The 24125-nt window shown below is 43.6% G+C and overlaps 1 protein-coding gene and 1 long non-coding RNA gene across 5 annotated transcripts in view; one reads left to right on the top strand and one right to left on the bottom strand.

Annotated features, from left to right (window-relative positions):
• The window catches only part of LOC110504953 (phospholipid-transporting ATPase IG), an 80388-nt gene that overhangs the window by 8789 nt on the left and 47474 nt on the right, over window positions 1–24125 (top strand). For all 4 annotated transcript variants that reach the window (XR_016491635.1, XM_036969719.2, XM_036969718.2 and 1 more), the window contains exons 2-3: window positions 8429–8548; window positions 10202–10291. Coding sequence is in view for 3 of the 4 variants with exons in the window: in XM_036969719.2 (XP_036825614.2) it covers window positions 8429–8548; window positions 10202–10291 (210 nt within the window). In the remaining variant the exon portion in view is untranslated. The remainder of the gene's footprint in view (window positions 1–8428; window positions 8549–10201; window positions 10292–24125) is intronic.
• LOC149971610 (uncharacterized) overlaps window positions 1–24125 on the bottom strand; it is a 124026-nt gene that overhangs the window by 73997 nt on the left and 25904 nt on the right. The gene's annotated exons all lie outside the window — the stretch shown is intronic.

Below are 24125 nucleotides of genomic sequence, written 5' to 3'. Positions count from 1 at the left end.
TGTGCTCCTGTGGCTGAGACCAAGTAAGTATTGTGATAAAATCATATCTTGAGGTCCCTGACAATTCAGACGCCCCCCCCTCCTCCCCACACACAAACAGGCCTATGTTTTTTGTTGATATTGCCTGTCGTGTTATCAGTGGCGCTACTGTACTGGAGCTTACGGCTCTCCAGTTCCCAGTTTATGGGGAAGTTGCCCCTTTAATCTACTTCATTTTCACTTCTGCCTGGAGAACTATTTGAAACGGATGCTCTGATTTGAAATAATATGGCCCTGCGTTGCTACATTTGCCCTCAGAGTAGTCAAAATCAGGTGTCGTTGACTCGTTGGTGCACGTGCAGGGCATGAAGAGGTACTGTAGTCTCCAGTGTTCCCTCTCTCCATGCCCTGCACTTCACACCTCATGAAACTAGTAAGTAGGAGATTTCCTTATGAGGCTCATACAGCAACAAGCTTAGGACTTCATTTTACAAGGGAGGACCAGCTGTATGATGTCTCCTTTTGAATTTCTTCCAACAGACCCTCAACTCGCATCCACACTGCTTTGCTCATTTGACTGCAAAATCAGATTTGCCGTGTCCAGGCATGTGGTATGCAAACACAAATTCAGAGACGCCCTCTGTTCCCACAGAATATGTTTTGACCGAGCTGACCTCGACAGCACCTGCAGTCACAGGCATTTATTTTGTTAGCGTACATCATGATATCAGGGCCCACTCTGCCCCGAGCTCCACAAGCCACTTGTCGTGTTCACTCACTCACAGATACCAAGTGACAACAGCCAGTATCCCCTTTGAGATTATGTTCAGGTGCTCATTGCTTCTGCTTCCTCTATTCACCTGAGTTGAGCAACCCAGCACCCACCAACCAGCCTTGTCTGTCAATTTCACTTGGAGATTCAGGCCTCGAAAGCAGCAAGCCCTTTTCTTTCTCTGGCCAGTTGATGTATCATTTAAAGTATCTCCTCCAGTGCAAATTTTTTTTTTTTGTGTATCCGGGTAACTGTGCCTGTATTGTTTTTGTGTATCCGGGTAACTGTGCCTGTATTGTTTTTGTGTATCCGGGTAACTGTGCCTGTATTGCTTTTGTGTATCCGGGTAACTGTGCCTGTATTGTTTTTGTGTATCCGGGTAACTGTGTGCCTGTGTGGATTGTTTTTGTGTATCCGGGTAACTGTGTGCCTGTGTGGATTGTTTTTGTGTATCCGGGTAACTGTGTGCCTGTGTGGATTGTTTTTGTGTAGCCGGGTAACTGTGCCTGTGTGGATTGTTTTTGTGTATCCGGGTAACTGTGCCTGTGTGGATTGTTTTTGTGTATCCGGGTAACTGTGCCTGTATTGTTTTTGTGTATCCGGGTAACTTTGCCTGTATTGTTTTTGTGTAGCCGGGTAACTGTGCCTGTATTGTTTTTGTGTATCCGGGTAACTGTGTGCCTGTGTGTATTGTTTTTGTGTATCCGGGTAACTGTGTGCCTGTGTGGATTGTTTTTGTGTATCCGGGTAACTGTGCCTGTGTGGATTGTTTTTGTGTATCCGGGTAACTGTGCCTGTATTGTTTTTGTGTATCCGGGTAACTTTGCCTGTATTGTTTTTGTGTATCCGGGTAACTGTGCCTGTATTGCTTTTGTGTATCCGGGTAACTGTGCCTGTATTGTTTTTGTGTATCCGGGTAACTGTGTGCCTGTGTGGATTGTTTTTGTGTATCCGGGTAACTGTGTGCCTGTGTGTATTGTTTTTGTGTATCCGGGTAACTGTGTGCCTGTGTGGATTGTTTTTGTGTATCCGGGTAACTGTGCCTGTATTGTTTTTGTGTATCCGGGTAACTGTGCCTGTATTGTTTTTGTGTATCCGGGTAACTGTGCCTGTATTGTTTTTGTGTATCCGGGTAACTGTGCCTGTATTGTTTTTGTGTATCCGGGTAACTGTGTGCCTGTGTGGATTGTTTTTGTGTATCCGGGTAACTGTGTGCCTGTGTGGATTGTTTTTGTGTGTGTTGTCAGTTTGGCTCGAAGAGGGCTTGCCTGCCCCTTCACCTGGACACCCAGGTTGCTGTTGGCTTTGTGGATTGCAGTATGGCTGTGATATGCACCATGCCACTGTTGTCTGCTGGTTCTCCAGGAGTAGCTCACCCCTGTGTGTTGCAGTGTGGTGGTGGCCGGCTGCCAAGCAGAGATGGGTTTTCAGGAAGGTAGGGGGGAGGGTGTTGCTGCACATGATGGAGGTGTCTTTAGAGAATGTACTGTATTGTACACCTATATTGTAATCGGCATTATAAAGGTGAACAAAATTCCAACCAGACATGATGGAAGCTATTCTAATTGAATTTTGTCATGGTTGCAGTGGTTTATCTTGCCAGTTCATGTTTTGAGAGAAACCAGAACTCGGTACTCGTCAGTTCCTAGATGTCAGTTCCTAGATGTCAGTTCCTAGATGTTTTGCCCGTTCTAGGTCTCGGAAAAGAGACAGGACACGGTGTCGTCAGACTGTGATGTCTTCGTCCGGGGTTTGGCAATGGCTGAATGCAGCATTCTGTTGCCTCCACCTTGAATACCATGCATTTTTCCTCTCCGTACCAGCCTCTTCCTGTTTAACAATGTGTGCCTAATTTCCTTTAAAGCATAATCTAATAATGTAAAGTTGGGAGCTGTAGTCAATCCTCTAATGCACTGTTTATTTCCCAGCAGTTGGGTCTCGGCTCAATTGAGTGTTCCATGTTTGTTTTATTGATCCGCATCTCTCTGTTGTAGCTAATGCATTTTCACCGAGCAGGAATCCACTGTCAAACTTTGACGTCCTGGCACTTCCTCTATAATTTTGCTTTTGCGGCCTTCCATTATTGGCTTTGAGCTGCCTAGTTTGTCCTTAGACTAAGAGGCAAAGATAATTCCATCAATTTGACTTTCCCCTTACATTAGCCTTTCCTTATATAGCTTGGCCTCGGCCGCACTGTTTTTGGAGATGATTATTGCGATCACGTAACGGTGTAAAAATGAATTTGGCCCTATGGTCTGACCCTCATTATTTTACACTGACATTCCCTCCTAAATCGATGACCATTCAACACATCTGTTCTTATCTATTGGACCCCAGGGAGTTTTCATTGGACCTCTTCCTCTTTTTAATATGCAGTTTAATTTAAGGCATGATTTGTATCCTCTGAAGTGTCTTGTGTTTCTGTTGAAAATGGACCCAAATGTCATCTTCCAGGAAATCTAGTTTGTGGCTGGTTGTTCAATAACTTCATTTGTTTAAAATCCCCAGTCAGTGTTTGCTTACTGTGGCTCTAACCTTGAGGCAGCATTGCAATGTCGTCGCTCTCGCGGTTAATGACTCCCATAGAGAGAGACTGTCTCAGATGAAAAGTAGGGTAGCAATGGGTAATAACTAACCCACAGTGGTCTCTGGCTGAATGGGGAAACGGGTCTACAGTCGAAGCCAAAGGCACTGAGAATATTTGTATTCTCTGCTTCAAGGCTCATTTTTGTAAATTGTTCCTTTATTTGCAGTGTGAAATTTGCATTGTCCAGGGAGGGTAGTTGTGTGTGTGTGTGTGTGATCACTTAGTTTCTGTGCTGCCTGCTTTTACCCAACGTTCTGTCATTAGGGATGCATTATGTATTGTCTTGTTCACAGCTTTCTCAATCTCTAATGGTCTTATTACGACGGAAGCAGGCATTTTTGAAGTGTACTTCACTGAGTACCTGGGGAGAAAATGATCCGAGTGGAGGGTCCCTCGGAGGGAGAACGGTTGAGAATAAGATGCACTTCTTTTGGCGGTCCCACTCCGTAGTGTGGGCTACATAGGGTTACGAGACCTATTTTCTGTTTTGAAATAGAAAAACCTGTGTGTTTTTGTCCTTGGAACTGGTTGTGCTTCCTCACTCTCTCCCCTCATCGCCCTGGCACGCCGCCCTCACTCTCTCCCCTCATCTCCCTGCCACGCCGGTCCATCCGGTCTGTCCTGTTGGAGGAGCGCTATGCTGTGCCTAGTGGGCAGTGCATTACAGGTTTGACAGCTACACTGAGGTGTGAACAACGCTTCCTCTCGCTCATGCCTGACGGAGCATTATGCAATCACTTGGCTCTTTCCAGACTGGGAGACAACAGGACTGTCTGCATCTCAATTTCTGCACAGGGAGACATTTTCCTTTTGAAATCTCACTCCGCCTTTAACGAGAAGCATGTTGTTCCTCATATGCATTGCTAATGAGGCGCCCTAGACTCAAGTCTGTGCTTTGATCTAAGCTGTCCCCAGTACAGTCGGTGGACACCTCAGTGTCTAGCTGGCTTTTGTTCACACTTCACAGGCACTGTGGCGTTTGGTCCATGATCAGATCAGCTGTCTGTTGGTGGCGTCTGACCGACGGCTGTCAACGTCACACATGGCCCCAGTGCATTAGGTCTACAGATCGTTTAGCTGGAGAACCTTAATAATTCACTTCCTCCGTAATGGCTGTGGAGCTTGTGCTTTTAACCAGGCAGAAGCACCTCATATAGGCTCTGTGGCTTGGGGGGGCTGGTGTTGAGTGAAGGTGCATAAGAGAGAGTAGTTCTGAAATCATGGGTGTCCTTTCCAGTTAAGGGATGGGGGGGGGGGGTGTATTAGTGCGTCTTCACTCCCTGTCTCGTCTGTTCTCTTGAGGAGGTGGTGGTGCCCAAGACCACTGGAGAGAGGGAGAAAATGGCCTTGATACATTTGATACTCCCACTTGTCAGGATACAGGAAAGATATTGTCTCAGTCTAACAGTGTTCTTCCTGAACCTATAGATGGGCCTCAGCTGTGGGGGAGAAAGTCATCCTTACACTCAAGGTCTTACCCTGTGTTTCACCCAGATTGTCATTTTAAGGAAGTTGAAAGAATTGTTCTTTGAGTACAGGTGACCTTGTGCTGGGGGAAACCGGGAGTCTGGTTCTGCCTGCTGACCCTGTCTACCAAGGTCTCCCATCCTTGCTCTGTCTTCTCTCTGGTCATGTGAGAGTTCATAGGGCCTTGGTCAGCAGAGCACAGTGCATTGAAGTGACTTGGCCTTGCCTGCGCTGCTGCCTCCGCCGCCTCCTCAGTCTACATCTGAACAAGCGATAACTGAGCCCATAAATCTGGTGTTAGCAGCCTCTTCTCCCCAGAGGCAGCGCTTTATAACTGACTAATCATCGACTGTCCACCTTGGAGGGAAGAAATGAAACTCATTACAGAACTGGTCCACCCTCCATTTTGGTCCGTTGACCCATGTAATACTTTCCTTTGTCCCTGTGAAACCTTAGCTTGCGTTCAACAGCTTTTTTTGGTGCGCCGTTGCTTTTGAAGTTTGCAAAGAGCTTTTGTAATTATTTTCTGCACCTCCGACTGGATGGTATTATATTATGGTTCATGGCCTTGATTTGAATTGATATTATGGACTTGAAAGACTTAGGACTTCGAAGTTAAAGAAAGGAAAATGGTTTTCCACGACCCGATTTGCACTGTGGTAGAGGTAAACGGTATCGTTGTTTCACTGATTTTGCACTGTGGTAGAGGTAAACGGTATCGTTGTTTCACTGATTATGCACTGTGGTAGAGGTGAACGGTATCGTTGTTTCACTGATTTTGCACTGTGGTAGAGGTGAATGGTATCGTTGTTTCACTGATTTTGCACTGTGGTAGAGGTAAACGGTATCGTTGTTTCACTGATTATGCACTGTGGTAGAGGTGAACGGTATCGTTGTTTCACTGATTTTGCACTGTGGTAGAGGTGAACGGTATCGTTGTTTTACTGATTTTGCACTGTGGTAGAGGTGAACGGTATCGTTGTTTTACTGATTTTGCACTGTGGTAGAGGTGAACGGTATCGTTGTTTTACTGATTATGCACTGTGGTAGAGGTAAACGGTATCGTTGTTTCACTGATTTTGCACTGTGGTAGAGGTGAACGGTATCGTTGTTTCACTGATTATGCACTGTGGTAGAGGTGAACGGTATCGTTGTTTCACTGATTTTGCACTGTGGTAGAGGTGAACGGTATCGTTGTTTCACTGATTTTGCACTGTGGTAGAGGTGAACGGTATCGTTGTTTTACTGATTTTGCACTGTGGTAGAGGTGAACGGTATCGTTGTTTCACTGATTTTGCACTGTGGTAGAGGTGAACGGTATCGTTGTTTCACTGATTTTGCACTGTGGTAGAGGTGAACGGTATCGTTGTTTCACTGATTTTGCACTGTGGTAGAGGTGAGAGCAGTATTGTTGTTTCACTGATTTTGCACTGTGGTAGAGGTGAACAGTATCGTTGTTTCACTGATTTTGCACTGTGGTAGAGGTGAACGGTATCGTTGTTTCACTGATTTTGCACTGTGGTAGAGGTGAATGGTATCGTTGTTTCCCTGATTTTGCACTGTGGTAGAGGTGAACGGTATCGTTGTTTCACTGATTTTGCACTGTGGTAGAGGTGAACGGTATCGTTGTTTCACTGATTTTGCACTGTGGTAGAGGTGAGCAGTATCGTTGTTTCACTGATTTTTGCACTGTGGTAGAGGTGAACGGTATTGTTGTTTCACTGATTTTGCACTGTGGTAGAGGTGAACGGTATCGTTGTTTCACTGATTTTGCACTGTGGTAGAGGTGAACGGTATCGTTGTTTCACTGATTTTGCACTGTGGTAGAGGTGAGCAGTATCGTTGTTTCACTGATTTTGCACTGTGGTAGAGGTGAACGGTATCGTTGTTTCCCTGATTTTGCACTGTGGTAGAGGTGAGCAGTATCGTTGTTTCACTGATTTTTGCACTGTGGTAGAGGTGAACGGTATCGTTGTTTCCCTGATTTTGCACTGTGGTAGAGGTGAACGGTATCGTTGTTTCACTGATTTTTGCACTGTGGTAGAGGTGAACGGTATCGTTGTTTCACTGATTTTGCACTGTGGTAGAGGTGAACGGTATCGTTGTTTCACTGATTTTGCACTGTGGTAGAGGTGAACGGTATCGTTGTTTCACTGATTTTGCACTGTGGTAGAGGTGAACAGTATCGTTGTTTCCCTGATTTTGCACTGCGGTAGAGGTGAACGGTATCGTTGTTTTACTGATTTTGCACTGTGGTAGAGGTGAACGGTATCGTTGATTCACTGATTTTGCACTGTGGTAGAGGTGAGAGCAGTATCGTTGTTTCACTGATTTTGCACTGTGGTAGAGGTGAGAGCAGTATCGTTGTTTCACTGATTTTGCACTGTGGTAGAGGTGAATGGTATCATTGTTTCACTGATTTTGCACTGTGGTAGAGGTGAACGGTATTGTTGTTTCACTGATTTTGCACTGTGGTAGAGGTGAACGGTATCGTTGTTTCACTGATTTTGCACTGTGGTAGAGGTGAACGGTATCGTTGTTTCACTGATTTTGCACTGTGGTAGAGGTGAACGGTATCGTTGTTTCACTGATTTTGCACTGTGGTAGAGGTAAACGGTATCGTTGTTTCACTGATTTTGCACTGTGGTAGAGGTGAACGGGATCGTTGTTTCACTGATTTTGCACTGTGGTAGAGGTGAACGGTATCGTTGTTTCACTGATTTTGCACTGTGGTAGAGGTGAGCAGTATCGTTGTTTCCCTGATTTTGCACTGTGGTAGAGGTGAATGGTATCGTTGTTTTACTGATTTTTTGCACTGTGGTAGAGGTGAACGGTATCGTTGTTTCACTGATTTTGCACTGTGGTAGAGGTGAACGGTATCGTTGTTTCACTGATTTTGCACTGTGGTAGAGGTGAACGGTATCGTTGTTTCCCTGATTTTGCACTGTGGTAGAGGTGAACGGTATCGTTGTTTCCCTGATTTTGCACTGTGGTAGAGGTGAACGGTATCGTTGTTTCACTGATTTTGCACTGTGGTAGAGGTAAACGGTATCGTTGTTTCCCTGATTTTGCACTGTGGTAGAGGTGAACGGTATCGTTGTTTCACTGATTTTGCACTGTGGTAGAGGTGAACGGTATCGTTGATTTGTTTCGCTCCCCATGCGTTAATGTGGACTACATCTTCATTTACTGACCGTGGGAGTTATGCACAAGCCATCTTTGCAGTGGACTTGAATAACATTTCCCCCCTAGCCGACTAAACTCTGCGTCTAGTATGGGCGGACTGCAGTGCCATCGCATAGGTATTTAAAAAAAGAAAAAGATTTTAGCAACCAAAGAGTATCCCAAAGTTATACAGAACAATGTCTTAATTTTATGTGACGTCGGAGCTCCAGTCCTCCCACGCTAGTCGCCGCTCAACTCCATCGTAAAACGTGGAGTTGAATCGTATAATATCCCCCCAGGGTTTAGTCTGCTGGTTTACAGCATTAGGCCACTGTTTACACTTCTAGTCTCCTGAGGTGTTCCGGTGTTGTCTAAATGTCAGCTAAAGCCATATATTTACACCTTGTATACATGTCTCTGAATTTCTTCTAGTTCTGTCTGTTCATCTCTCTCTACAGTTTGGTAGGGACGAGAGGAAAGTAGACAGCAGGACCATCTACGTAGGCCACCGGCCCTGTCCCGCCACCGAAGCTTTAATCCCCCCCAAGTTCTGTGACAACCGGATTGTCTCTTCCAAGGTAAGATATACTGCCATGTTTTACACCGTCGACCTGTGGTCTGCACAACACCGTAAAACGAGTGGATGTTTCGTACCATGCTTGTATATTTTCATGCTCCTCCCCTCTGCTCGCTCGACCACTCTGCGCTCTCAACTCAGTGTTCGCTTACGCAGTGATGTTTCATCTTGGTGGACGACCCTCTCTCCCTCCACCTCTTTAATTCTAATTGTCTTCTTCTCTAGTACGTTCTCTTTTTCCCTCCTCCCACTGCCTCCCCGCATGCTCGTCTTCCTTCCACTGCCTCCCCGCATGCTCGTCTTCCTCCCACTGCCTCCCCGCATGCTCGTCTTCCTTCCACTGCCTCCCCGCATGCTCGTCTTCCTCCCACTGCCTCCCCGCATGCTCGTCTTCCTCCCACTGCCTCCCGCATGCTCGTCTTCCTCCCACTGCCTCCCCGCATGCTCGTCTTCCTCCCACTGCCTCACCGCATGCTTGTCTTCCTTCCCAATGGAAGGCCATTATTTGTCTGTCAGGAGAGCTCCGTCTGTGGTGGTGAAATACACTGCTACTATTGATGTACCAGCAGGCAGGGGTGGCGATTCAAGCTGCCCCTCTGGTTGTCTGAGCCCGCCTAAATCTCTCCTCCTGTCAGGGCTAAGGGTGTGGGTCTGAGGAGGAGGGCTGGCTGGGGGTTTAGATTCATGTATATGAGGATGCAGGGGAAGAGCGAGGAAGGGGATTTTATAGTGGTGCAGAGGGTCCCACTGGGAATGGGCCAATCAATGTCTCTCGTCCTCCAGTGTGACCGTGTAAACAGTCGTTAATTTCTCTGGCTGTGGTGTTTACACTTCTACCATGCACCTGCTTCCCATTATCCTGTTCCTTACAACTCCCTCGCAGTTCCTTCTCTCCCCTCTCCCTGAACTATCTTCCCTCACTCTCTCATCCCTCATTCCCCTTCCTCATTCTCTCCTCACTCTCTCCTGCCCTCCCCCCTCAGGCTCCTCCTCTTATTACTACTCTCTTCTCTCTGGCAAAATGAAATGGTCCCTTTCTGCTACCGTTTGCATTTCAGCACTCTCTGTCTCCATGCAAATACGTTCCTCTACATTCCCCTCTCAACAGTGGTGTGTGTCACTGTGTTTTCCTCCACTTGTATTAGCCTGTTGTGTGGTTTAAGTTGCCACCGGGGCGTTGTTGGGCTGTCTCGCGGGGATTTGGCAACATAAGAGTGTCTCGTTCAGCTACTGTGTGGAGTATCCGCAGTCATGCCCACTTAAAAGAAAGAGCGAAAAAAGTAGGATCTGCCGCCAACTTAAGGTAATCGGCTCTCCTTTCAGGGCTGGGCAAATTTAAGGAGAGACGTCGCTAATCCGAATCATTGGAATATTTGCAGGCCCCCCAGGGACTGAGGGGGAAGACTGGCTCCCTGGGTCTCAGGTGGTTCAGAGGGCAGCACCAACTCACTGGGAAAACACACGCACAGAGGATGGAAATAATTTAATATGTCCTACTAGTCCTCTACTGTAAAGACGTTGAAAAACAGGGATGTCAGAGAACTGTAAAATAGTGGTTTACAGAGACCCAGGATCCAGTGGGTAGGCTTAGATTGTTTTTCTCATTCTCATGTGATTTCATTGGTCCCTTCTCTCTCTCTCTTTGTCTTTCCAGTACACGGTGTGGAACTTTCTGCCAAAGAATCTGTTTGAGCAGTTCAGAAGAATCGCCAATTTCTACTTCCTCATCATCTTTTTGGTGCAGGTGAGTTGTGTTTATGCGTCTGTGACTCGTTTGTATGTTGAATATGCGTTAATGTTAAAATGGCTTGTTGGGTTTTGTAAAGAGAAACAGAAGACGTGTTCCTGGGAGTCTAATCTTTCAGTGATGGGGTCATAGTATGTAGCTTAGACCGTTCAAAAGATGGTGCAATATTTGTAGGAAGAAAACAGAAACCACTTAGTTTATTGCAACCACATCTAGCGGCTAGCAGAGGTTACTGGCAACCCTGGTTCTGTGAACCAACTCTTTTTTTTTTTTCTCAGTATCTGTCCCCTAGTTTGGGAAATGCTGCTATAGCTTGTTCTCCATCTTTTGTAATAGTGAGCCAACATGTTTTCAGCACTTTTATTTCCCTGACTGATTTTAAAATGACATTTCTCATGCTCTTTCCTCTCTCTGCAGCAGGCATATAGTAAGTAATATGTTTGGAACGTCTCAAATCTCAATCAAATGACAGTATTGAATCGCAATACATATAGAATTGTGAGCATCATCATGCATAGCATATCGGCACCGAAGTATGGTGCTGTATCGTATTGTGAGGTCCCTGGCAATTCCAAGCCCTAGTATGTTAGCCAAACGCAGCCCTGATATGTATTTAATATTTTTATACCAAAAAGTATTTCACACACAGTTGAAGTCGGAAGTTTACATACACCATAACCAAGTACATTTAAACTGTTTTTCACAGTTCTTGACATTTAATCCTAGTAAAAATTCCCTCTTAGGTCAGTTAGGATCACCACTTTATTTTAAGAATGTGAAATGTCAGAATAATAGTAGTGATTTATTTCAGCTTGTATTTCTTTCATCACATTCCCAGTTGGTCAGAAGGTTACATACACTCAATTAGTATTTGGTAGCGTTGCCTTGAAATTGTTTAACTTGGGTAAAATGTTTCAGGTAGCCTTCCACAAGCTTCCCACAATAAGTTGGCCCAGCTTCCCACAATGTTGGCCCATTCCTCCTGACAGAGCTGGTGTAACTGAGTCAGGTTTGAAGGCCTCCTTGCTCGCACACGCACTTTTTCAGTTCTGCCCACAAATGTTCTATAGGATTGAGTTTAGGGCTTTGTAATGGCCACTCCAGTACTTTAACTTTGTTGTCCTTAAGCCACTTTTCCACAACTTTGCTTGTGGTCATTGTCCATTTGGACAAGACCCATTTGCGACCAAGCTTTAACTTTCTGACTGATATCTTGAGAGGTTACTTCAATATATCCACATTGTTTTTCTTCCTCATGATGCCATCTATTTTGTGAAGTGCACTAGCCCCTCCTGCAGCAAAGCACCCCCACAACATGATTCTGCCACCCCAGTGCTTCACGGTTGGGATGGTGTTCTTTGGCTTGCAAGCCTCCCCCCTTTTCCTCCAAACATAACGATGTTCATTATGGCCAAACTTTTCTATTTTGGCCAGAGGACATTTCTCCAAAAAGTACGATCTTTGTCTCCATGTGCAGTTGTAAACCGTAGTCTGGCTTTTTTATGGTGGTTTTGGAGCAGTGGCTTCTTCCTTGCTGAGCGGCCTTTCAGGTTATGTTGATATAGGACTTGTTTTACTGTGGATATAGATACTTGTGTACCTGTTTCCTCCAGCATCTTCACGAGGTCCTTTTGCTGTTTTTCTGGGATTGATTTGCACTTTTCGCACCAAGTACATTCATCTCTAGGAGACAGAACGCTTCTCCTTCCTGAGCGGTATGACGGCTGCGTGGTCCCATGGTGTTTATACTTGCGTACTATTGTTTGTACAGATGAACGTGGTACCTTCAGGTGTTTGGAAATTGCTCTCAAGGATGAACCAGACGTGTGAAGGTCTACCATTTTTTTTCTGAGTTCTTGGCTGATATCTTCTGATTTTCCCATGATGTCAAGCAAAGGCACTGAGTTTGAAGGTAGGCCTTGAAATACATCTACAGGTACACCTCCAATGATTTTAATTAGCCTATCAGAAGCTTCTAAAACCATGACATCATTTTCCGGAATTTTCCTAGCTGTTTAAAGGCACAGTCAAGTGTATGTAATCTTTTGACCCACTGGAATTGTGATACAGTGAATTATAATTGAAATCTGTCTGTAAACAATTGTTGGAAAGTGACTTGTCATGCACAAAGTAGATTTCCTAACCAAATTGCCAAAACTATAGTTTGTTTACAAGACATCTATGAAGTGGTTGAAAAATGAGTTTCAGTGACTCCAACCTAAGTGTATGTAAACTTCCGACTTCAACTGTGTGTGTGTGTGTGTGTATATGTAACACACACACACACACACACACACACACACACACACACACACAGTGCATTCAGAAAGTATTCAGACCCCTTGACTTTTTCCACATTTTGTTACGTTACAGCCTTATTTTAAAATGTGTGTTTAATTTTTTTTTTTTAGCCGAGCTATGTATTTGTCAGTGAATGTGTGTTTATAGCACGTGTGAAACAGTCAATTTGACTTCCTTTGGTCAGGCCTGTGTGTATTTGCATGTCATCCTCTGTATGTGTTTTGCGAGTTTAACCTATTTATGGCAGTTGTGAAACTGGGTGTGTGTGTGGGTAAGCCTCTCCTCCACTGCTCAGTGGAAAGTGTGAGTGGGCTGAGAGAGTGAGGGCTGAGCCAGAGTCAAAGCACATGTTTATCCGTCGGGTCAGTGCTCACAGCTGAACCACACCATTCCCACCCTGTGTGGGGCATCAAACGGATGCATCCGGTTTTCAGGGGAAATGGAAAGAGCCTGAGCAACTTCCGATTTTGTCAGAAGGGAACCTTTACAGACAGAAAAACGCAGCTCAGAAGTTTTTCACCTTTTTCACCAGCTGCGTTAGGTCCCTTTCTCTACCTCTCTTCCACATCTCTTCTATAAGGCCAAAAGATCTGCCCAGCGACGATTTAAAAAAATCTACAATTTCTCTTTGTCTCCCTCGTCGCTCTCCCTCTAACCCAAGGAGATGGAAACTAACCACCTCTCTCTATAACAACTGTAACCTAAACTAAAGGTCTAAACAGCCTGTCCCCTGTGTAATCTGGCTCAGTGTATTGAGCGCCAGGGAGATTCTTCTGGGAGATGGATAGCTGGATGGATAACATTCTGAGAGGATAAGATCATGGAGTGGCTGTAGCCTACCAGTAGTCATCATGCTCGTTTCAGAGAACTAGTCCAGAAACCTCATAGTAGGGCTGGGCAATACCGATTTTATTTCAATGTTATGTTTTTGCACTATTTCAAATGCCTGTATTGAAAGAATCAATGATTCTTTTCCCCCACTTTTATGAGTGTTTGTTTGCTTGTTCTCATGTTTTAAAAAAATATATTTTCTTCAGTGCCTTGTTTACCTTCCCATTTAAACTAGAGATCAGTATATAATGACGAAGTGCTAATTTCTCCCCCCTAACATTGGGAGTCCTTGTACCAAAGGCGGGAAAGCAAGCGACAAGCTTAGGTACAAAATAAGTCCATAGAAAGGCTTTGTCATAAGAGTGAAACCTCTCGCTTCGCCGCCTCTCTGTTTATACACACACACACACACCAAGCCCCTCCCCTGCCACGTACACAACAACGATGATAGATCACTTCTTCCTTTCTGACAAGTGGTTTCAACTCGCTATTTGCATTTTGTCCAACAGAATTGGTAATAGGGACACCGAAACACATTGACAGGATTTTTACTAGAATTGTAAAGTTAACCTTTCTAACAATGTTTCTCAACTTCTCAAGTTATGGCTCCTGAGTGGCACAGCAGTTTAAGGCACTGCTTCAGTGCTTGCGGTGTCCCTACAGCCCCGCTTTCTCTCACAACCGGCCGTGGCCGTTGAGCGAGACAATTGGCCCAGTGTCGTCCGGTTTAGGGGAGGGTTTGGCTGGTCGGGATGTCCTTGTCCCATCACGCTCTGGCGACTCCTTGTGGTGGGCCGGTTGTACGCTGTTTCCTCTGACACATTTGGTGCGGTTGGCTTCCGGGTTAAGCGATCAGTGTGTCAAGAAGCAGTGCGGCTTGGCAGGGTCGTGTTTTGGGGGACGTATGGCTCTCGACCTTTGTCTCTCGAGTCCGTACGGGAGTTGCAGTGATGGTAGTTAGTCTTGTCCCAATTGGATATCACGAAAAAGGGGTAAAAGTACCAACAAAAAATGGTACCATCAATGAATATCGATTCTTGTAAATTAAAGGGAAACTTCACCACTAGACTCTATTTGGGTGTTTTTCCGGTCTCTCTGCTTAATTTTGAGTGATGAGGTGTTTCAGAAATTATAGACTATAGCTGTGTTTTTTTGTTTTTTTTTAGTGCCGAGAGACCTCAACCAATGACGTCATTGGTTGATTAACCCTGTTGTGATTTAAAAATTAACGGAGACGTTTGTAGCTATTATTGTGGCCTTTTGTGTTTCGCCGATCACATGATTAAATATGGTTGTGTTAGTTCAATAGAGCCGTTGGACTTGTCTCAACGATGTTCCTATCTTCCGGGACGTTGCAGGATCTCTAGGCTGACTCATTTTCCCTGGCTTTGTAAGACTACAGCCAGACAGGAGCCATCATTTCTTTCTTCGTCTCTCCCTTGAAGGCGGTACTAGTTTACAGGTTCACTGGAGCTATGTTAACCGTGCACTGTCTATCTGAGACTGCTAAATAATTAGCTACAATGGCTGCTTCCGCTTTCCAAGAAGAGCTGGACGGCGAAACCATTGTTGGATGTTCTTTTACGTTTAGACCTATGTATTTGAGCCGGAATACACTGAAGACGTGTTGAGACTGTGAGAGAAATGATTTCGAGACAAGCTGGACCAGGACTCAGGAGGGTAAATGACAAACAAGTAAGTTGTTTTGCTGTCGGTAGCTAGCTAGCACTATACCCTTTCTTTTAACCGAGGCAGTGTTGTTCAGCACAGTACAATATGGTGATGGTTTCGGACATAACAGGGCAAGGTGATGAAAAAACCCAACACGTATTCTCAAACAAATGAAAGCAAAAACAAATGTGTTTGTTATACCTAAAATGTACTACTTTAGTGTAACGTTATAGCTCTCTAACTAGCTTAGCTAGCCTCAGTGCCTCTCATTATGAGCAAATCTGGCTAAATGTTTTGATGACTCATATTAGTCTTGGAGCAACTATGCCTGTGTTGTAGCTAGCTAACGTGTGTCTGCGATGTCTCATATTCTACACCATGTTGCTACAGTAGGAATACAGACCGTACACAATGATTGCCAATGAATGTGTAATGTCGTTTGCCTTTTTCTCTCAGACAAAATTGCTTGGATACGAAGAGGTTGAATCTCAAGAGTTACGGGACCTTTCACATATCTCCCCTTGCATCAGTGACTCCGAACACTTCACTGCATCATACCCATCATACATTGCCATAACTGTTCCTCCGTACTGCTGTGTAAATTCACCTCGGTCTTCAGAGCAATTAAACGTTGTCTTGAATACAAGCCATGTCTATTTATTTGCTATATTGACAGACTAATCTACTGTTTTATTGAAACATGTTTACTTGCCAACCAATTAGTTTAAATGATACACCAACTCCCTGCATCATTTGTTTTATGTACGACAGCTAGCAATATCTGGACCACAATGCAGTTGAGCATACTTGGCATTATATATTATACTACAACATCAGTCTAACTGAATATGGATGTTGTTGGTTGAATGTTCCAGAATGTTCTTCATCTGGTGAACTTCTTGTGTTGGGGAATGGCCGCTGGTTTAGCAGGCTTTGGTGATGTTGGGTTTGGGGAACTGTGGCTCTGGCTCCTTGTAGACCACTGTCTGGCCTTTTCTGAACTCCACAGCCAGCTGGACAAGCCTCTTGTCCACTTTCTTCACCACACAGTGCTTTAACCTCTTGGAGAGGATTTCATGGAATGACATGTTGACTGGTCATGAAGATGTGTAACCATACAAAGAATTAAAAAGGGTAATGTGGAATGGTGTTATGTTACACTCTGAGTCAATGGGGCTTTTAGCAAATATTGTAGAAGTTTGAGCAGCCTTGAGCAGTCTTGTGGACAGTTTAGTGTTATTGGTGATTTTTGTTTTCTCAACCGGGTAGTCTGTTTTCATAAATACTTTTGGCTCTCCTGGCTTGTTTCAAAGTCCAATGTTGAGCTTGAGCTTTTTCCGGGCTGAAACCTTTCATTCAATGGGTTTACAGGCTCTGTACTACTGAAGCATATGTCAAGGTCAGCAGCAGCAGCATGGTTAGTCTGTAGGACACGTAGTCAGTGCTTTAGCCAACATTTTACACTTTGCCCCCATCAATACACACTCAAACAACAACTTTGTCCACCCACCGCCCTCATGCATACTAACCTTCACAGGTTAACCTTCAGTCGGTCACTGCATTAACAATCAACTTGCATCCTAATAACTACAGTAGGTGTAGCCTACTTATAAACACACCAACCATGATGACAAGACAGTGAAAAGGGATAACTAGTCAGTTACACAACCGAAATGTGTCTTCTGCATTTAACCCAACCTTTCTGAATAAGAGAGGTGCAGGTTGCTGCCTTAATCGATGCCCAGGGAGGAGGAGTTGTTGAGGGTTAACTGCTTTGCTCAAGGGCAGATTGACAGATTTTTCCACCGTGCCGGCTCCGGGATTCGAACCAACAACCTTTCGGCCCAAAGCTCTTAACCGGTAGGCTACCTGCCGCGGACCGTGTGCATGCCTAGCTCCAGTATATTTATTTGCTCGTCATGGAAAGATTTAATAGATTTTAGGTGACTTACGCTAGTTCCTGGTGCTGAGCTTGATGTTCGGCCTCTGCACTTATTGATTACTCTAAATAGAACAGTCACGTTGGCATCTGCGGTAGCTAGCTAGCCTAATGGTTAGCTAAACGTAACCTAATGAAAACATTAGCTTGGGAAGTTACAAATCACATCATCAGACAGCAGCTGCCTAATTATAATGAACAATAATATAACACAACCGGCAACAATTTCAAAGATTTAAGTTAAGGCTGTCCCCGACTAAAATAAATCTTGGTTGACCGAAAGTGGTCTGTTCTGTCGACCAATTGATTGGTAGAAATTTTAAACGTGACTTTTTCAATAGACGCACCCATGTATTTTAATAAAATCAGCGATATGCTTTGTTGATGCTGTTTGATTTAAATAAGCCCTTTGACTCAAGAGGGAGCCAAAGATCAAGATGACCAGAAGAGGAGAACCTGCCCCGACCATCCTCCTGCTGGCTTTACCAGATTCTGCGGTTACTCTCCTGAAGTTGTCGGCAATTGGCTACACGAGGAGTCTGCAACCTTTCATGTGGAATGCCAATTTATCTGACTATTTCGTGCCAGTTATGGTTTTCATATGGACATTTTGTGTAACAGTTTCATTTAATTTATGTAAAAATAGCCTACATAAAGCCAACAAATAAAACATTGCAGCCTGCAGGTAGAACATACCCTGAAAAATAAATATCCTATAAATCACATTGGTTACGCATGGCTTGTCTGCAAATTAACTTCAAACGTATAAAATATTCTGGGCCCCTCAGTTTCCCGGTGCCAGTGAGTGAGCCAGACACGCTGTAGGCTATTTGTCCAAGGGTTAAGAGCTCATCAGCCAGACTTATTTTATGTTTCCACTGGATCAGGGCATGACATTTTTCCCATTCACACGGCGTGGTTATCAAAAGGGAGCGAGCTGGAAAGATTTTAAAAATACATTAAACTACTTTCCTCAATGGATGTAAAAATATACTTTGTTTGAGGGGAAGAAAATATTACTTTGAGAAGCTCCACGACATTATGGTGGTGCGTTAAGCCAATCTGAAATACTATCATATTCTCAAATGGGCACATTTTTATATGCCCACATTTGCACACAGGCCAGGTAGCTTATAGGCCTACTTCGATCTGTAATCAGGTGCGCATCCTTACTCCACAATGACTGTAGCGCTCCAAACAAAAGACAATGACCTAAATTGACAGCTCCATAAATGGAATGAAATAAACTAACTTGTTTATCACAAGTGTAGCATAGGTTGTGCGCACTGCAAACTACGTGTCTACTTTGACAATGGTTAATGACTGGAATAATAATATATTGAATGCATTTACAGAAATGACCATAACCAAACATTGTAGATTAGGAATTAAAGGTACATGTAGGGTACTGCTGGTGATGTATGTAATGGGGAATTGATAGACACCAACAATCAAGGCAAACAATTCACACAATGAATGTGCCCAAATTGGCCGGAGAGCACATTCTGGAGAGAGACGTTCATTTTGGCCACCCTCCCCTTCTTGGACTGTGGCCTCCGCAATGGATCACTCTCATCGTCTGCAATGGATTAGTTCACTGAGATGGCCGCAAATCAGACAGGTGTCTCTCATGTGCCATAAAGAAATAAAAATATATTTGCTGTTCACAACGTTGACGTTCACAACGTTGACTTCCGCAAACCGCTCGTCCACACAACGCCATTCACCTGTTCTGCATTTGAGGCGAATTGGACGTACTGACAAATTCTCTAAAATAATGCTTGGGGCGGCTTATGGTAGAGAAAATAATATTACATTTCTGGCAACAGCTCTGGGGGACTTTACAGTCAGCATGCCAATTGCACCCTCCCTCAACTTGCGACATCTGTGGCATTGTGTTGTGACAAAACAGCACATTTTAGAGCAGCCATTTACTGTCCCCAGCACAAGGGGCACCTGTGTCCCTGTTGTTTAATCAGCTTCTTGATATGCTACACCTGTCAGGTGGATTGATTTATCTTGGCAAAGGAGAAATGCTCACTAACTGGGATGTAAGCAAATGTATTTTATTTTTTTGTGAAACATTTCGGGGATTTTTTTTTATTTCAGCTCATGAAACATGGGACCAACACTTTACATGTTCCATTTATATGTTTGATGTGCTTTGGAATTTCTAGCAAGCATATTCTGAAAACCAGCTAGATTTTGGTTTAGGATAAACAAATGTAGTTTGCTTGCTAGGTAACTTTAGCAACGTTATCTCGGCTTGACTTTTCTTCCTCTTTGAAGTGAAGGGGAACATTTCTTGATAGCATCCCTTTTTAACGTTCAACGACATGGCAACCCTATCAGTTGAGACTTCAGTTCCGTTTCTAAATCCTCTGGCTGAAACTACTGGCTAGACTTTTTAATATTTTTCACCTCCACAGGGTGCTTCATGTGCTGAAATCGCTATGCATTTGTGGTTTGCTGATAGGCATGGCAATGTAGCTGCCCGTTTCTACCGGTGAGATGCATAAATGCTCGTATTTGCATGTAGTGAGGAAATCTGACATTTGTGACATGTTCATAGCTTATTAATGCACATACAGTGCATTCGTAAATTATTCAGACCCCTTCCCTTTTCTTCCATTTTGTTACGTTACAGCCTTATTCCAAAATTGATTAAATAAAATTCTACACACAATACCCCATATTGGCAAAGCGAAAATAGGTCTTTAGAATTTTTTGCAAATGTATAAAACAGATATACCTTATTTGCGTAAGTATTCAGACCCTTTGCTATGACACTGAAAATTGAGCTCAGGTGCATCCTGTTTCCATGAATCATCCTTGACGCTTCTACAACTTTATTGGAGTCCACCTGTGGTAAATTCCCTTGATTGGACATGATTTGAAAAGCTACACACCTGTCTATTTTAAGGTCCCACAGAAAAAATAAACAAACCATGAGGTTGAAGGAATTGTTCGTAGAGCTCCGAGACAGGATTGTGTTGAGGCACAGAGCTGGGAAAGGGAGGCAAAAAAGATCTGCACCATTTGAAGGTCCCCAAGAACACAGTGGCCTCCATTCTTAAATGGAAGAAGTTTAGAACCACCAAGCCTCTGGCCGGGCGGCTAACTCTTGGAAAACTGATCGGGGAGAAGGGCCTTGGTCAGGGAGGGGACCAAGAACCCGATGGTCACTCTGACATAGATCCAGAGTTCCTGTTTGGAGATGGTTGTCCCTCTGGAAGATTCTCCCATCTCTGCAGCACTCCACCAATCAGGCCTTTATGGTAGTGGCCAGACGGATGCCACTCCTCAGTACAAGGCACATGAAAGCCTGCTTGGAGTTTGGCAAAAGGAACCTAAAGACACTCAGACCCTGAGAAACCAGATTATCTGGTCTGATGAAACCAAGACTCTACTCTTTGGCCTGAATGCCAAACTTTACTTCTGGAGGAAAACTGACACCATCCTTACAGTGAAACGTGGTGGCAGCATCATGCTGCATTGTCTGGGGGACTAGTCAGGATCAAGGGAAATATGAATTGAGCAAACTACAGAGATCCTTGATGAAAACTTGCTCAGGACCTGACTGGTTCACCTTCCAACAGGACAGCAACCCTAAGCACACAGCCAAGATAAGAGAGGCTTTGGGACAAGTCTCTGAATGTCCTTGTGGCCCAGCCAGAGCCCGGACTTGAACCCAATGAAACATCTCTGCAGAGACCTGAAAATAGCTGTGCAGCTACGCTTCCCATCCAGCCTGACAGAGCTTGAAAGGATCTGCAGAGAAGAATGGGAGAAATTCCCCAAATTCAAATGTGCCAAGCTTGTAGCGTCATACCCAAGATGACTCGAGGCTGTAATTGCTATCAAATGTGCTTCAAAGTACTGAGTACTTGTGATTATTTTTAAATGTGCAATTACTAAAAACCTGTTTTTGGGGAAACTAATCCATTTTAGAATAAGGCTGGAATGTGAAAATAGTTAAGGGCTCTGAATACTTTCCGAATTGACTGTATGCTTTGAAATGTCCTTTTAATGCTGTCTATTGTTCGGCATTGCGGTATGACTTGTGCGTCTAACTTTCTCACTCATTATTCATTCAGGATGATCTGTAACCACGGTAACATTCCCATTAATGTAGATGTGGTTAGAAAGATGATATTATTACCAATAAAATTACTCAAATGACACTAGATTATTTAGCATTCATTTCTATTGGGCACAAAATAATCTGAAACAGCAAATGCATCCAACATTTGTAGTCACAAGCTTGATAGTCATTGCATGCTATGAATATAGGACCAAATACTTAACTTTTTATTACTTTAATACATATATAATTGCATTTGTCACAGTACTTTAGGTCCACTAAAATAAGAGGGAGTTAGGGCTGGGCGATGTGCCCAAAATATTAGATCACTTTGTATATTTTTTATTGACAGTATTTAGTTTTTTAATAATAAAAGTTGTACATTTTCTTTGAGTCGTGCGTGACCCCAGGGTGGCAACACATATATTCTAAGTGATTTCAATTGGTCTTTCTCCTTTCTGATTTTGTTTTATACTGTTCAATTCAACTTCAACCCCCAAAAAGTCCAATTTCAGCCATTTCTGCATTTGAGATCATTTCTACCCTGCCATGTAGGGCTGAATGATATGGCCAAGTAATCTGGGCCTTATTTTTAACAATGTTGCAATTTGACTTGTGATTTAGAGCAAAACACTTGTAATCATGGGACTATAAATATATAGTTAGAATATAATAGTGGGCACTTTTAATACAGTGTTTGACATGACAACGAATGAGAATGCCAGGGAGGAGTTATTGTGACAGGGTAGGAACTAATGTGTTATGTGTTTCCTATAATCATTGGCTAGGTTGAATGTTTTCTCTTAGCTACTTCATGTAGCTAACATTATTCTTGCTTTGCGTTTACAACTTGAATTTAGAAGACACTGTTGCAAAAACATGTTGATTTAGGTCTACACAATCACTGGTATTATCAGGCTGTATAGCTACAGTGCCTTGCGAAAGTATTCGGCCCCCTTGAACTGCGACCTTTTGCCACATTTCAGGTTTCAAACATAAAGATATAAAACTGTATTTTTTTTGTGAAGAATCAACAACAAGTGGGACACAATCATGAAGTGGAACGACATTTATTGGATATTTCAAACTTTTTTAACAAATCAAAAACTGAAAAATTGGTAGTGCAAAATTATTCAGCCCCCTTAAGTTAATACTTTGTAGCGCCACCTTTTGCTGCGATTACAGCTGTAAGTCGCTTGGGGTATGTCTCTATCAGTTTTGCACATGGAGAGACTGAAATTTTTTCCCATTCCTCCTTGCAAAACAGCTCGAGCTCAGTGAGTTTGGATGGAGAGCATTTGTGAACAGCGGTTTTCAGTTCTTTCCACAGATTCTCGATTGGATTCAGGTCTGGACTTTGACTTGGCCATTCTAACACCTGGATATGTTTATTTTTGAACCATTCCATTGTAGATTTTGCTTTATGTTTTGGATCATTGTCTTGTTGGAAGACAAATCTCCGTCCCAGTCTCAGGTCTTTTGCAGACTCCATCAGGTTTTCTTCCAGAATGGTCCTGTATTTGGCTCCATCCATCTTCCCATCAATTTTAACCATCTTCCCTGTCCCTGCTGAAGAAAAGCAGGCCCAAACCATGATGCTGCCACCACCATGTTTGACAGTGGGGATGGTGTGTTCAGCTGTGTTGCTTTTACGCCAAACATAACGTTTTGCATTGTTGCCAAAAAGTTCAATTTTGTTTCATCTGACCAGAGCACCTTCTTCCACATGTTTGGTGTGTCTCCCAGGTGGCTTGTGGCAAACTTTAAACAACACTTTTTATGGATATCTTTAAGAAATGGCTTTCTTCTTGCCACTCTTCCATAAAGGCCAGATTTGTGCAATATACGACTGATTGTTGTCCTATGGACAGAGTCTCCCACCTCAGCTGTAGATCTCTGCAGTTCATCCAGAGTGATCACGGGCCTCTTGGCTGCATCTCTGATCAGTCTTCTCCTTGTATGAGCTGAAAGTTTAGAGGGACGGCCAGGTCTTGGTAGATTTGCAGTGGTCTGATACTCCTTCCATTTCAATATTATCGCTTGCACAGTGCTCCTTGGGATGTTTAAAGCTTGGGAAATCTTTTTGTATCCAAATCCGGCTTTAAACTTCTTCACAACAGTATCTCGGACCTGCCTGGTGTGTTCCTTGTTCTTCATGATGCTCTCTGCGCTTTTAACGGACCTCTGAGACTATCACAGTGCAGGTGCATTTATACGGAGACTTGATTACACACAGGTGGATTGTATTTATCATCATTAGTCATTTAGGTCAACATTGGATCATTCAGAGATCCTCACTGAACTTCTGGAGAGAGTTTGCTGCACTGAAAGTAAAGGGGCTGAATAATTTTGCACGCCCAATTTTTCAGTTTTTGATTTGTTAAAAAAGTTTGAAATATCCAATAAATGTCGTTCCACTTCATGATTGTGTCCCACTTGTTGTTGATTCTTCACAAAAAAATACAGTTTTATATCTTTGTTTTGAAGCCTGAAATGTGGCAAAAGGTCGCAAAGTTCAAGGGGGCCGAATACTTTCGCAAGGCACTGTAATTACGCTTGCCCTTACTCAGTACGTGTATTAGCTAGCTAGCTAGTGATTAGCAGCTAACAAGATTTAGGCCCAACTTGCCAAGAAAAGACAAACTAGCTGTTTGCAGATGTAAGAAACACAAGCTAATAGTGTCATTATAGAATGCTAGTATTTATATTAAGATGCAAAGTGACAACTACAGTGTTGCATATGCTGCATTGACCATGACGCAAGTGTCTTGTGGTTGAGGAACATCAAATGCGCTCCATTAGTGACGGGGCTTAGCTAGGTCTGTGTGGAGAGGGATGACTCAAGTAGCGAAGTAAACTATAAAAATGGACGTTACACACTGCGTATCACATTTAACAAACCGAACATTCAAATACCGGTATAGAAGGTAAAAACCAAAACCGGTCCGTTCATCAATACCGGTATATCGCAAAACACGTATACTGCCCAGCAGTAGTGGGAGTAT

This window comes from Oncorhynchus mykiss, chromosome 25 (genome assembly GCF_057628025.1).
Source record: "Oncorhynchus mykiss isolate SJ-2025 chromosome 25, ASM5762802v1, whole genome shotgun sequence".
In the NCBI taxonomy this organism is placed as follows: Eukaryota; Metazoa; Chordata; class Actinopteri; order Salmoniformes; family Salmonidae; genus Oncorhynchus; species Oncorhynchus mykiss.
This window is presented reverse-complemented; position numbering and strand designations above follow the sequence as displayed.